The sequence below is a fragment of the Drosophila teissieri genome, chromosome X, assembly GCF_016746235.2.
Source record: "Drosophila teissieri strain GT53w chromosome X, Prin_Dtei_1.1, whole genome shotgun sequence".
Classification (NCBI taxonomy): Eukaryota; Metazoa; Arthropoda; class Insecta; order Diptera; family Drosophilidae; genus Drosophila; species Drosophila teissieri.
Genome location: NC_053034.1, coordinates 197002 through 211735, shown reverse-complemented (window position 1 = coordinate 211735; position 14734 = coordinate 197002). Strand labels below are relative to the sequence as shown.

Sequence of the window (14734 nt, the reverse complement as noted above, 5' to 3'; positions counted from 1 at the left end):
CCTCCGCAGATAAAGTGGTTTGCATTAATCCTCATCACATAATATACACTTGAAACAAGGAAAACATTTCGACATAATGAAATACAAATTAAACATTGTCGATTCAATTTAAACTTATTTCTGAGAATGTCTACAGAATAATTTCAAAGATAATGTCACCATTAAATATAGTAGGATTATAATTTTACTTTTGTAATTTTTGGCCCTCTCATTTATGCAATGCTAATTCTAAAATCCTAACAATTCTTCCAAAAGTTTTTAAGTTGCTCAGAAGTGGTTCAACTTGATCCCTTGCCCGCATTCTAAATCTCAGCTCACCCACAGAAAAATAAACAAACACGCAGCGGCTATAGAAAAATATGTTGCACATAATTACGGCTAATGCTGCTCGAGTTTATTGCGACCGGCAGGCTCATAAAACGAGACACTAGAAATAACCAGTACGGTTTTATTAATTAATTGTGTGTATTGCGTAATGAAATGGTGTATCCACTAAAAACGCAATTAATGATGCGATAGCTGCAGCCGTTGAACCTATAATTTAATTCGAATTGACTTGTTTTCAGTTGCTGGTTTCATTGTGTGGGGGGATGCTGTGTTTGTCTTTGGTTACAGTTTTTCATTTTCGCTTCTCCGCGCTGGCGGCGATGATTTATACGCGCTTTTCCCAATAATTGAAACAAGTTTTCTGCCCCAGCTCGAAACACAACAACATTATCAAGTGGAGCGCGCTAAGTGGCCAAAAAAGTTGCCACAAATCAGACTACCAAAAAAACAAAAAAAGAAAAGAAAAAAACAAAAAATACGCATCGGATCTCTTTGGCATAATTGCCAAACGCTTATGCAACCAACCGGCAACATTGGACATTATTTACACACAGGATCACTTCAACTTGGGCGGAAAGCAAAGCCAAATACCGCATGACATTGCCCGACCCGCGTTCCATGTTTTGTTTTCCTTGTTCCCCACTTATGGCAGCCTGGACATTTTCTTCCCCCCACCCTAGTTTGGAAATCCATCTTCATTGCAAAACGAAAAACCCGTTGCTCAACTTCTCTAACATTAGCCGCCACACACAGCATTTTCCGTTGTGTGTTATTCATTTTTTGTGCTTTTTTTTCAAGTTCAATGTCCATGGCCCTGACCGCCGGATCCCCTCCTTTCAAGCTGGGATTATTTGGCATGTCCGAATTCGGAAGGCCGCAATTACTTCCTGTTTACACACAATTGCACACGTCCTCGTGACATGCACTGCGCTTAAACTATTATGCAAATGCTCTCTTTAATGCCTCAGTACCCGTGAAGTGATTGGGTTAATTAAAGGCAACTCAATACGTTCATTTCTATAAAAACATCAAAATTAATTTTTTACTAGCCGCAATGAATTCTGCAATTCCAAATCACCAAAGAAAAAGAACTCGCTAGTTATATTCAAACCAAAGCAAGAGAAATTGAGATCTGTCCCCAAATGGACTTCAGCGCCCAAAATTGCAACCATAAATGGAATAATTAGATGCCAACAAAGGCTTTGTTTGTTTACTGAATAAAGGTTGTCGTAATTTGATTTCTGTGTAAGCTTGCACGAAACGGAATCATTACCTCAGACATAATTTGCCTGCAATTGCGGTGCTGCACTTGTCTCGTGCAAGCGAAAAAAATCAGTGCTCGAAAAAGCTTAGTAGTATTTCCATGAGTCGCTTAGAGGAGTAGATAAATCAGCGGGCTGCGTTCGAAATTTATGAGTGACTCTGCGACTTATTTATCTTAAGCCATCGTCAGTTGCATTTTTTATGGGTATTTTAAGCCACTCAATGTGGTAATCGGGCGATAATCATTCAATAATCGCACGATCTCTTCAAGGCGAACATTTCCATTAGCAGTGGAAAAAATAAGAAAATGTAATGATACATTTTGCATTAACTGGTTTAGTTCATCCAGTTTCGCAATATTGATACAACAGTCAAAACATTGATTTACCAATTGACTGGTTTCAATGTAAATATATTAGTAAAATATAAATACTTAATTAACATTTCACCCTATATAAAAAAAAAATATGATTGAATAATAACTTTATTAATTAAAAAAAAAATATTCCAAATTAAGGAACTATAATTTAACAAAAAGTAAAAAAATGTTGAATCCGTTTCTAGTTCCACCACCATGGAGGAGACGGGGTAACGTAGTTGGCCACATTGAGATAATCCTGTTGAATGTCATTGGGCACCGATTCATCCGATTCCGAATTTTCGCTTAGGAGAGACTCATCCGACTTGTTGTCATCCAATGGTGTGGCGTAAGTCAAAGAAGAGCTTAGTATGGCAAGGATAAGCGCCAGTCCCAAAATAGTTTGATAGAACACCTTCATGTTTGAATTTCCGTTGGACTTCTAAGTACAGAAATTAATCTAGATCCCCCTTTTATAGTCAAACTTTCAAATTGGCAGTAGAACTCTCAAGTGTTTTGCTAGGTATTTCCCGACTAGCGATGTTTGCCGTTTAGCAAAATTAGAACAAACTAAAACTGGGCCATATTTGCATTTGTTTTGTTTTAGAAGTTGAGCTGACATTTTTAGCTACTTCCGAATCAGAGAAATGCTTTTACCCCGGTTTCGTTTTATTATTTTGTTTTGGCTAAACTGTTATTGATTTCCTGGTGAAAAGCTGTTGCTGCTGCTGCTGCTGCTAGTATCGCTGTCGATTTTGCTGCCAATTAACTGGCTAAAGAGTTGCAATGTTACAATGTTGATGTTGCAGCATTGAAATCGTCACAGCCATGTCGACCACTGTCTAGTTTTGGCACTCGTCTCGCTGCAATTAGTTATCAATTAAAAACTATTTAAATCGCAACAGCAAACCGACTGTGGTTGGCTTCCTCCTGGTTAATGGCATCATTAACCATTTTGAAACTCTTCTGGGAAGACGACAATGACACTTCCTGCAGTTGAAGCCGACGTAGTCAAGCGTATAAAGTTTGACTACGGTTATTTCTCCATTTATAGAAATCATTTAAGAATTTTGTCGGAAAATGTCCAGAAACTCGTCCAGGGCTACGAATCGAGGGAATGCAATAAACAGACAATTATCGAGTTTTATAATTACCGCATTAAATTTAATTATTACCTATACTATATGTTACTAGTAAACATAATTGGGTATACTAGATTTGTTGGAACCGTTTCCGGCCATATAGAGAATATACATATGTATGTATATACTTGCCCTCCCACAAGCTTAGTAACGGGTATCTGATAGTTGAGAAAATAGTCTATATCATTCCCTTTTTTTTCATTTTTGGCAACGGAAAGGACTATGCTGACATAACTTTATACTCTTCACAAATAGATACTCTGCATAAGTACTGCGCCTTTGTTATGAACAATTAAAAACTTGGTAAAAGGCAGAAACGACGTCTTAAAATAATTGACAACTGAAGCTGAACAGGCCTAATCCAAATAATTATACTACCCGTTACTCGCACACTAAAAGGGTTTATTAGATTCGATGTAACGTACGTAACAAGCGTTTATAATCGTTTTCGACACTATAAATAATATGAATTCCTGATCCAAAGTATGTCCAAACGATCTAGACACTTCGTCTGTCGTCGGGAACTTGAATAGCTGGAAAACTGAGATTAAGCTACATTAAGATACTAGTGATGCCATTCTGCTTGTGCAAGTTCGTTTCAAAATGTTGTCCGGGCCAGAGAAGTGAGCAATAAGTCTCGGAAACAGTGGCTTTCCTACTTCCACCGTCGTACTGCCTTTAGCTGTGTAAGAGGCATGTGATAGTCGAGAAACTCGACTGAAGCGTTCTTTTTTTTATTTTTGTTTGGACAACTGCTGGGTGCTTTTAGCAAAGCTTAACTACTGACCTTGTGTTTTGGGCACGCTCTGCTTCCTCACCTTTGAAAAACGGTCATCACGCAGTGTTACACGAGGCGAATATTAAAAGAGAGTCGAACTAAGAACAAGAAGTAGAACCTGGAAGCCCCATTTTATTACATGCATTTAAAATAAATTATAGTAAATGTACTTACACCAGGTGCAGTCGGAACAAAAATGCATTTTTCAAATAAAAATAATTAAATAAAAAAGGAGCGTATGCTGTAGTCGAGTTCAGATACCCGTTACTCAGATAATGGGAGTGCAAAGGAGAAAATGTAGGGGGCTACAATGTCGTTCGACCTACTGCAACCACTGTATCCACCCGTTTATCGATTGCTATTAATCGGATTATATCGATTATTAGCAAGCAAATTGTGCCCCAAACAAAGGTTTAAATTGCCAATCGTTTTCTATGCTTTGATCGCTACCTGATCGGTGTGGTCAAGAAGAATTAAAGGGGGGCTCGAATCGTTTATCCGATGTAATTATACTTAAGTTTGGCTAATCGGTTTGGAACACTTTGATCTAAAAGCTTTTAGACCTATGGTAAATGTCTTGGACCCACAATAAAAGCTCCGCAGAGAATGGATTGTGGATGTGGAGATGAATGCTGTATTTGGATGAAAGGCTTTTCACTTAAAAATAAAATAACGTATAAAAAACAGCTATAAAGTAATGAAAAAAAAAAGTGGTGTTGCTTAGTACTCAACTAATTAGAACTACAAAAGTTACAAATAACATATAAGTAAAATCGCAGTCTAGTTAAACCACCAAGGAGCGGGGGTGGGCAAATAATTGTTTACATTAATATAATCCGAATTGCTTTGCTGAGATGACGAGGTGGAAGTGACAAATGCTCTGTGTTCCAATTTTCCAAGATCCTTGCGGTTTGGGAAACTCGTTTTGCGATTCCATCGTAATCTCTTGCTATTGGGTCGCTGTTTCACAGTATCCAATTTTGAATTTTCAATCATTTCCTTTACTCTCTGAAGCTCGTGTTGATTTATGGTATCCAAAATAAGTTGAAGCTGAGGATTGCCTTCCTCCAAATGAGTTTCGGCGCTTTGCTGTTCACCTTTTATTCCGGATATGAGTATAATCACTGAGATAAGCACAAGAAAAATAGGCACCCGGCTCGACATATTGCTGCAGTTACTCTAATGTGTTCTTAGTCGATTCCCTACATATTTATAGTCTACATAAAAAGCTAACGAACATGTAAGCAGATTGGGTACATATTTATCTACTGCAACCATTACTCTTGACATCATTTTGTTCAAATGGCCTCAACAAATAACGTAATGCCGGATAAATATTTGGCTTGCATGAACAAAATATGTTGATGTTGAAAGATCTGATGTAGATAACTTTAATTGGAGTAATCAAGGCTGAGCTTGAGACAAAGAATCAAATATTTCAGGCAGGTGTTAGTTTTCAAAAAATCAATAAGAAAAATCACTTTTTCGAAATTCTCCTTCTTTAATACTCAAAAAATTGTGCACCAGCCTACCAAATCACAGTCAAAGAAGTGTTTCATTAAATTATCATGTTTTTCCTTTTGTTTTTATTTAATATATAGTTAAAAGTCGTTTTTGTGTTTATAATTGTATCTCAGAAAAAAAATATAATAAGTGTATCTGCTAAACACGCGTCGATTTGGATAATAGGGAAAGGAGGGGATAAGGTTAGGTTTTACACATTCGTAAGGTTGAGGGCAATCATATCATAGTTTTTTTATTTTTCGGGTACTTGGTGCTTAGTGGTCTACGAGTGGCTTAGATCTCCTCGTTCCTGGGGTCGCTCCATGTTTTTCCTTTTGGTGACTTTTTCTAATGACGTAAGGGTTACTCTTACTTACATAGAATATCCGCATCTATCAGTATTTTAATTAAAGGCATATGTGTACAAAGCTAACGAGTTTTTGGAAGGTAAAGTACGAGGAGTAGAAAACTTAAAAAAAGTACATATATCAAACAATTGTTAAATGTTATTATCGCTTGTGTGGGCCACCCAGCCCAATTCTAGGAGTATGCTGCAGTAAATCTGGGCAAGTAATCATTACAGGATTCAAACGGGTAGATGGCAATTTGTTGCTTTACAGGATCGTTCCGGGCTTGCGGAGCGGCAGACGACGACGCTGTCCCAAAAGTCCCAGGCCACGGGCCTGCTGCTTAGTTGTTGCCTCCGTCGCTTCCGTGGTTTCATGCTCCGGCTTTCCGGCGCCTTCTGCGCCCGCCTCGCTGCTTCCTCCGGCGGGCGACTCCTCCTTGTCGGCCTGCTCCGCGGAGGAGTCCGGCGATAAATGCTCCTCCTCAGCGGGGGACTCTGCAAGATAAATGGATTGGTTAAAAATGTGCTCCGATTGCTCACGTTTCGAACTGGGATGTCAGTTACCTGTGGTGGAAGTGGCTCCCAGTTGGAGTCGTCGCTTAGCCAACAAGGGATTAATCTTCCTTGGCGCGGGGGCGGGGGCTGCGGATGCCTTGGGCTTAACCGCATCAGTCTTATGCGTTAGGGCGTTGAGACGTGGTCGGGTTCTAAGACGATTTAACCCGGAAACAGGAGCCGCTGGAGCCTCGGCGGTAGAATCACCTGCCTCGTTCGCCTTTTCGCTTGGCTCGCCACCGGCCGTCTGCTCCTCTTTGACGTCGTTCAGATGGCTGCTGCTCTCGGCGGCGGAATCCTCGGCAGCTGGCGTTTCCTTGGGCGCTTCCGTGCTGACTCCCGATCTTCCCAATTTTCCGCGGGGCAGCAGGCGGTTGCCACCGGCGCGGTGAAGGTTAAAGCGGGACGGACGCACTGGTTCCCCGGTAGAAGGCGAGGTTGAACCGGACTTGGCGTCCTCCGAACTAGCGGTGGGGCTGCTCTCTACCGGCTCGGCACCCTCTGCACTGGTGGGTGCCTTTGTAGTGGTTGTACGACTGCGTCCACGTAATGCCAGTCCGGGACGAGCCCTCAATGTGCTTCTTGCCGTGGTAGAGGGGGTTTCGGCGGGGGTGTCATCTTCGGCGGGAGATTCCTCACTGGGTCGCGCAGTGGTGGTTGAGACGCGCAAGTTGAAGCGGTTGCGAGCTAAAAAGGTAATAATTTAAGCATTTTTTTAATCTTATGCCCGACTTTAAAATGTATTTATTTATTTTGAGTGACAGTAACAATGTTAGAATTCTGGTGCGGCTTAAGTATTTTGCATTTGACCCACATTACACAGTCACTGGCCAAAAGGTTAGAGCTTGCTTTCAGTTAAATTAAGTTAAAATCAAAGTATATATTAAGTAAATACTTACGTCTGCCTCGTGCGAAAGACGTGCTGACAGGCTTTACTTCCTTGGCAACCACTACCCCCTCCTCGGCCGCAGGGGCGGCTGTAGAAGTGGCATCTGGTGCTGCGGTGGTGCGAGCTCCGGGACGAGAACGCCCTCCAATCGAGGGGCGCGAAAAACGATCTTGCAAAAGAAGATATTTTCCATATTAATATTCATTTTGAAACACAAACAGTCGAGTTTTATTATTATAGTTATTATTAATATTAATATTTGGCAAATTCCTGACCAACTAAACTACTCAAATTTGTTGTTAAATATCAATGAGAAGGAATAATTTGTATAATGTAAATGGCTTAAACTTACTTCTACCAGTCTTGTTGGTTTCTGTAGCCACCGGTGCCTCAGTGGTGCTAGTGGTGGTGCTGCCACCTTCAGCCTTGTTTAACTTAAAGCGATTACGTCCGCCCAAACCACTCAAGCCGGCTCTCCTGCCACCGAAAAGAGAGGGAGCAGCCGTGGTTGTTGTGGTGGTGGAGGTTGTTGTAGTTGGTTCCGTTGTTGTTGTAGTCGTGGTGGTCGTGGCGGCCGTCGTGGTGGTGGTAGTCGATGAAATCTCATTAATCAGAGTGGTCAGGCCACCGGCCTCATCCTCATCAGTACTGGCAGTTTCAGTTGCAAAAGTGGTAAAGCCCTCCGAACCTATGGTATCCGGAATCACAGTGGTTTGTTCGTTGTTAAGGTTTTCATTGGTCAATATGGCATAGAGATCTAGAGCGGCCTTCTCCATCGACGGCGTGGTCTGCTCCAAATCCTCCTGATCGACTGACAACTCGGTCTCCTTCTCTTTCCTTGCTTGCTCCTCCTTGGCCTGTTGCACTTTCTTTCTAGCTGCCTCCTCCTGTTCGATAGCAATCACTGGTTTCAGTTCGTTTTCACCCTTGCGAGCCGCCTTGGTCTGTTTCTCGTCCGTGTTAAAGGTAGCACTATCCACCAACTCCAAACTGGGGCGCTTAACACTAATCTTTTTGCGCTCGGCAGCGATTTCCAAAGAATCGAGGGCTGGTGTTGGTGGCACTTCAATGTTCTTGCCACGACTGGGAAAACGGGTGATCATTGGAAGGCGTTCAGCCTCGATATCTTCAGAGGTATCAGAGGACCTTCCCTTGGCCTTGCCACTCTGGAGGCTATTTCCACTCGGAGTGGCGGTCGTGCTCCTCTCGATATTGGTGTATCTAGTCTTGCCGCGCGTCTCGGGCTCAGCGGATGGATCAACCTTGCTTGGCTCTTCGTCCTCTTCGTAGTAATAGACATACTCGTACTCGTAGTCCTGGCCATTGGGTCCCTTTTTAATCTCTATCCGGGATTTCTTGTTGTTCTCACTGCCCGCACTCTCCAGGGCAAAATTTTGGTTGATAAAATCTTCGTGAGGATCCACGACGATATCCTCATCCAAGTTATCGATCTTCTTGCCAACTGTGGGCAAAGTAGTCAATAGTAGAGCAGGTGCCTCGGTGGTGGTAAAACCCCTCTTTTGGGCCAACTCCGACACGGCGGCCTGCTCAATTTCACGCCTAACCTCGGCCAGTTCCTCTTCTTCAATGGCTCTTTTAGCCTCGATGCTCTTCATAACATCTTCGTTAATGAGCGCACTCAAAACGGGGTTCAATTCGGGTCGCTCTTTAGTGGGCAGCAGATTCATCGAATAGTCAGCAGAATCGGCGGCCCTTATGCTTATTTTGTGGGAGGTTTGGAATCCCTCCTCCCAATCCACGGCACCCGGATGTTTGTGTGATGTTTCGAAGGGAACCGCCGGAGGTAAATTCTCCTCGAGCGATTTGTGTTCACTTTCGCTGGCAATATTGGAAAGGGAATCCGCTGACTCTACCAAGTAGTGGGTGGCCAGGAAGACCAGGAGAAAACTGTAAGTGATGATACATGAATATTAAAATATTGTACTTAAAAATGAATTCAATATTAAAAACATATATAGTATAGAAATGATCTGTCCACCAGGGGTAAAGTGTCTCCTACCAAATTAAAAAAAAAGGAATTGAAGTTTCATTTTGCAATATTGCTAGGAACTATAAGTTACTTAACTATTTTGTGGTATTTTGTAGAATCAAAATTATATCCTTCAGTGAGCGATATGCTCTTAAGGCTTTCTTACTGGTTTCTGATCGGTGTGACCGTCACCCAAGACGGCTTGTCGCTTTAAGTTGGCTATTCAGCTTTACAGCCCCATCTGGCAATCTTCGCTGTGCTGCCTCATCTCCGATCTGGCATGAAAACCTTTCACAATTTCATTAGCCACGCAAAGTGAATTGGCCATCATGTCTAGCCGTCGAATGAAGCGTGCACCGTTGGCTATATAGCACCGCCGGCATCACCGCACAATAGTTGGGCTCTTTAAATCCGCGCTGCAATGCAATGAAAGCGACACTCAAGGTAAACCGCAAAATGGTCCAAAAACGATCAGGAAACTAGACGCAGGAATCGCGAACCGGCTTTCCACTACAAAAGGTGTTAACCCATTTTGATTCAAAACCAGATAAAACCAGATTGAAATTCCCCGGTGTTCAGTTTTTCAGTTTCTAGCCAGGGAAACCAATCCTACTTAAAGAAAATCATATGTGGGACTCGGTTCTAGCTAGATGTTAAATTTAGTCTTTAAAAACAGAATGTCATACGATGATCCAACTAAATTGGAAGTACACCGAAACATTTTATAACGGCAAGCTATATAAAAGGTATTTTTTTCAGATAAAAATTGGACTGAAAAAAACTTTTTCTGACCACGAATATTTTTTTTCTGTGTACGCGAACAGAGCGCTCTTGACGATAACTTTTAACATTTTGAATTGTGTTGTGTGCAAGTCTGGCTGCTGGCGTTCACTTCTCAAACAAGTTTTGGGGACTAGCGAACAACCAAACAACTAGCAAGCAACAACCAGCAAGCAACCAGCAACAACCAGCAACCTGGGCTGGCAACACCTTTCTGCAAAGGTAGACAACTTCAACTTACTTTAATTGCAACAGCCCCAAAAGCAGACAGCTCAACAATAGCCAAAAGCCATAAGTCTGTGACTCAAGAAAAGTTATAATTATAGCCACATCGCCGTGCAATGGCGGTGCACAGGGGGTGCAGACAAGACGGTCTCTTGATGGTTGGCCCACGTTATGGATGAGGTGACAATGCGCGCAACATATTATTCATTTGTAAGTGCATTGAGCGCAATGAGAAATACGTAACATGTTGTGCTTAGTTCTAGCTACCAAGGAAAGAGAAACTTCCGCAACTTCCTGTTGGTGATTATCTCCAATAAGTCGCTAAAACATTACCTTTTAATGAGTCTAGAAGGATATTGAACTTTGTGTATTAAATGTTATTAAATATTTCCATTTTTTATTAAAAGTTCAGATAAAACGATATATGTATATATTATTATTGCAATGAAAAACTTCATTACATTTTATTATTGCAAAGAACTACAAATATTTTAATGCATTTCTCGTCTATACTACATGTATGGCTTCTCTTCAAATGTATCGTTAATATTTGGACAATTTTAAAACATTTTTTTATTTAAGAAATGTAATACTAAGAAATGCCCAATGGAAATGATTTTGTAGTAATCCTAATCTTGACCAATCTTGTTGCGTTTATAGACAAATCCCTTGCTTTGAGAACCCAATTCCACTCCCAATATGAACCCATGGTTTTTTTCTGCATCTGCACTCCCATCAACATTACGAATTGGTAAAAAGGGAGTGCTGTTGCTTTATTTTTCACTTGGCTTTTAGCGGGTGTGGCATGCAATTTGTATTATAATTTGGCGATTCATTTGGCCAAAAACGGGAAAGGAAATATAGTGTCTACCGGTGCTTTTCGCTTCAGCTTCAGCTTCCAAAGCTGAATTCGAATTCGGATTCAGGAATTCGGGTTTCGTGTTTTAGACTTCGGCGGCCATTGACGTCTTCGAGAAGCAGTGAAGCGGTAATAAGACAGTTATAAAAAACTGATATATCGGCACTAACTGTTGCAATAGAAACTAGCCGCATTATACCAGCCATGAAATGTAAAGTCCGCGTCTTCGTCGTCTTGCCATATTTTCCACACATCTGTGTGAATATGTATGCAAAAAGGCCTTTTTGAAAGAGAGATCGCTAACCTCGCCGGCTTGATCTTTTGCATAAAAAAACTATATTTAGCCAAGGTTAACAGTTCGCTGCAGGCAAATAAGTAATTTCTACTTGAACTATTTCTTAAAATATAGCCAATGTGTCAATGAATACTATTTGGTGTTGCTTTTCATCTTGCAACTAAAATTGGCTGTAATAATAAATATAAATTATCTAGCGCTTTTTAAAAATAAATAAGGAAATCCGTTTCACTGCCAGAAACTAAAAGTAAACCATATTGCAATACATACGATGTTGCCAATTAAACCCCTGCAGTAACTAACAAATCGTTAACTTGACCTTGGGTGGTTCAAATTGTTTTGCTGTGGCCCATTCCCCTGAAAATTCATATTTTATCATTTTATTTTTGTACTTACACCTTGAGAAGCATTGTGAGATGTGATTGTTGTTCTTGCTGCTCCTATGTGGCTTCACTTTTAATGCTGTCAATGCTGCTATAGCAACTTTTTCGTTAACTGCGCTTTTGCATAGATTTTAATGACACTTTTGAAAGTCAACTGCCTGCTTCAGCTTCTACCAAAGAAAAAAATAAAGTAAAAAAATGTAATGACGGAAATTGATTTTTCTTTAATTGTAATGCACTTTGTATTTTGCGTGTTTTTAAACGTGGGACATATTTTCTTGTTGTTATCGTTGTTTATTTGCTGTTGTTTACTTTCGACATTTTTTCGAGTTGCACTTTCACTTTTCACTTTTATTTTACGTTTCGTTCAACTATTTTGGTTATTTGCATTTGTTTTTTTTTCGCCAAAAATTTATTTCAATTGAGGGAATGAGGAAGTGCTGATTGGCTTAGTGACAAAGAATTCGAACAACAACATGATTTAAACATGCAGCATTTGATTTAAAACATACAAAAAATAAGAAAAAAAAAATGTTTTTTAAAATGCACTTTCTGCCGCTTTTTGCGGCTTCTCGTGTTCAACTTTCGATTGGGCTTTGACTTCTTAAGCCACTGGTTACGCTCATTATATACCGCCAACCAACACACACAAGCACACGCACACACACACTCAGCACACACAACACCAACAACACCAACAACACCAACAACACACACACACACCTGCCGGGAGGATCTTGCGGCAGTACCATGAACTTTTTTTGAAGACCTCTCTATATTTATTTTATCTTCGGATCTTCGGGGAGCAGTCACTTTCGATTTCGCTGCTAGCTGAACGTGAAATGGCAAAATGATGAACGCTTCAGCCATCTAAAACCGTTGCCGTTGCGATTCTGCCGCCGTCGACTGAGGCAGTGACTGCGGCAGAGGCTGCGACTTCAGCTTCGACTTCAGCTTCGACTTCAGCTTCGGCTCAAAATATCGGTAACATCGGAGATCGGAGACCTCTGGGGTCTTGGGTCTTGCATGCGCGAAAGAGAGAGGAGCGAAGAACGATGGGCAGGAGTGACGATATAGTATGTACATTTCCATATATACATACATAGATATATACATATGTATGTACACTTTTTTCGGTTATGACCATGCTAAAATTAAATCATTTACACCTGCAGTCAGTCGATCGATGCTGGCTTTCAATGGCGTTTGGGCACTAGGAAATTTCGAACTACACTGGTCTGGTAATAAAAAATCATAATAACATAATTATAAACTGTGAATAAAACGGATATTTTGTAAAGTTTTTGCAATTTACACATACAACTTTGTAAGCATATGAATCCCGTTAGAATATTTTTATTTTATATTAATAATACAAAGAGTAGAAGTAGTTTTTATTTTATTTACAATTTCCTTAATACATAACTTCAAATTAATACTTCATTGGTCGTTAGTTATAATGCAACCATTTCTCTCAGTGCACCAGCAACATTTACTTGCAGTTTTGGGGATGCTCTATGTTCGCATCGATCTCAGTTAACTGCTGCTGATTTCATAAGCCAAAACTGGTTGGCAGCTGGTCTCAAGGCCGTTTATTCATTCCTACGGTTATTCGTCGCCGTCGTTGATTAACCGCATTACACATTCGCCGCTTTGGCCGCTTTGGCCGCAGTGGCCGCTTTTTTAACCGCTTCGACTGCAATTAGCAGGGCACGCAACATGCTCGCTCGTATGCAAGCTATCCAACAGATCATCACCCAGGTTTCCCCAGTTTCTCCTCCGCTACTGTAATATTATCTAATATGTGGGGCTTATTGATTAACCATTGCTCATTTGCTTACTGAGTATTTATGCAATTCCAGCAGAGAGATCACCAGCTTGATGTGACATAGTTTGGGATACGCATATACATAGATACATACACAGATAGTCCGACATTTGCGCACAGAAACTGGATGTATTCAACTGACACGTTAATTCGTTGTTCAGGGTGATGTAAAGGTTATTGGTGAATTTAAAATGATGCCAAACTTAAAAATTAGCTGAAAATATTATCATTTTCAAGACAGGAAATTAAAGGAACTTGATTTGATTAAGAAAACAAAAAAACAACAAAGAACGTTCTAGTCGGGTGCCTCGACTCTTAAATACCTGTTACACAGTTAATAGGTTTTTGAATATGTACATATTTATCCACTAGGTGATGAATTTGCAGATTCCACCTACGCCTACTCAGCGCAAGGTTGCTAAGGCAGTGGCATCAATCTCAATCTGTTTCGCACTTCTTTTAGCTGAGTAGCGGGTATCTGATAGTCGCGGCACTTGACTATCGCGTTCAAATACCAAAATTGGCAGAAAGAAGAGGTAAGAGCTTCCCTCTTTGCAGCGAGTGCAACGAACCAGGAAGTGATTGTGCCTTTCAACCGAATGTATGCATTATTAGGGAATCCTCAGCCAACTTTGGTTGTCCTCGGCATATCCATATTCGTGTTTTTCAGAAGCTTTGTAAACTTATTGAATTTCAAGTGATCGTCTTTACGGAATGTACGTCTGCATAAGTGACTCAAGCTATGCCGAGGTCAGATTAATAAAGTTACTCAGCCAACTGCTATGGATTCCACGACACGGACATACATATATGCATGTATGTATGTATGTATGTAAGAAAGACGACTAAAACACCAACGTGAAAATGAATTGAAAATAAGAATTAAAACCCGGTCCTTTTCGGGGTAAACAGGATTTCTTTTTGTCGGGAGCGACTCGAGGTCAGGAGTTATATTAAAAAACGAAAACAAGAATCAAAGTTAGCTTCAGCAAGCCCAAAGCTCAGATACCCTTGCAGCAAAAATATATTTTAAAAAGGGGAAAAATTTCAGTTAAGATCAAGAACATAACACTAATTCCTATGGCAGCAGCAGGATATAGTCATCATTGTAAAACCGAAATTAAATTTTTTAAAAAAACAGGTATATAAATCTACGTACTTTATTAGTTGGAACATTTCTCCTTCACTGCGTAGCAAACTTCTTACTTAA

General features: G+C 40.6%; 4 protein-coding genes across 8 annotated transcripts in view; 1 reads left to right on the top strand and 3 right to left on the bottom strand.

Moving 5' to 3' along the window:
- LOC122623371 overlaps positions 1-14734 on the top strand; it is a 145198-nt gene that overhangs the window by 110688 nt on the left and 19776 nt on the right. The window lies entirely within an intron of this gene.
- LOC122623380 lies at positions 2150-4222 on the bottom strand. 3 transcript variants are annotated; one of them, XM_043802512.1, is made up of 3 exons: positions 4043-4222; positions 3909-3986; positions 2150-3050 (listed from the first exon to the last, which is right to left on the bottom strand). In XM_043802512.1, the coding sequence occupies exon 3, from the start codon at positions 2367-2369 to the stop codon at positions 2151-2153; it is 219 nt and encodes a 72-aa protein (XP_043658447.1). In that variant the 5' UTR covers positions 2370-3050; positions 3909-3986; positions 4043-4222; the 3' UTR covers position 2150. The 3 variants fall into 3 exon arrangements, with proteins under 3 accessions (XP_043658447.1, XP_043658445.1, XP_043658446.1); XM_043802510.1 differs by lacking the exons at positions 3909-3986; positions 4043-4222 and adding an exon at positions 3124-3471 and having other exon boundaries at positions 2150-2811; positions 2863-3050; XM_043802511.1 differs by lacking the exons at positions 3909-3986; positions 4043-4222 and adding exons at positions 3124-3248; positions 3326-3463.
- On the bottom strand, positions 4649-5032 carry LOC122623379. The gene has a single exon (XM_043802509.1). It carries the CDS (start codon positions 5030-5032, stop codon positions 4649-4651), a length of 384 nt encoding a protein of 127 aa, XP_043658444.1.
- Positions 5547-11723, bottom strand: LOC122624003 (mucin-5AC). Its single transcript, XM_043803419.1, has 5 exons — positions 11710-11723; positions 7517-9072; positions 7175-7333; positions 6285-6962; positions 5547-6215 (listed from the first exon to the last, which is right to left on the bottom strand). Exons 1-5 carry the CDS (start codon positions 11721-11723, stop codon positions 5986-5988), a joined length of 2637 nt encoding a protein of 878 aa, XP_043659354.1. The 3' UTR covers positions 5547-5985.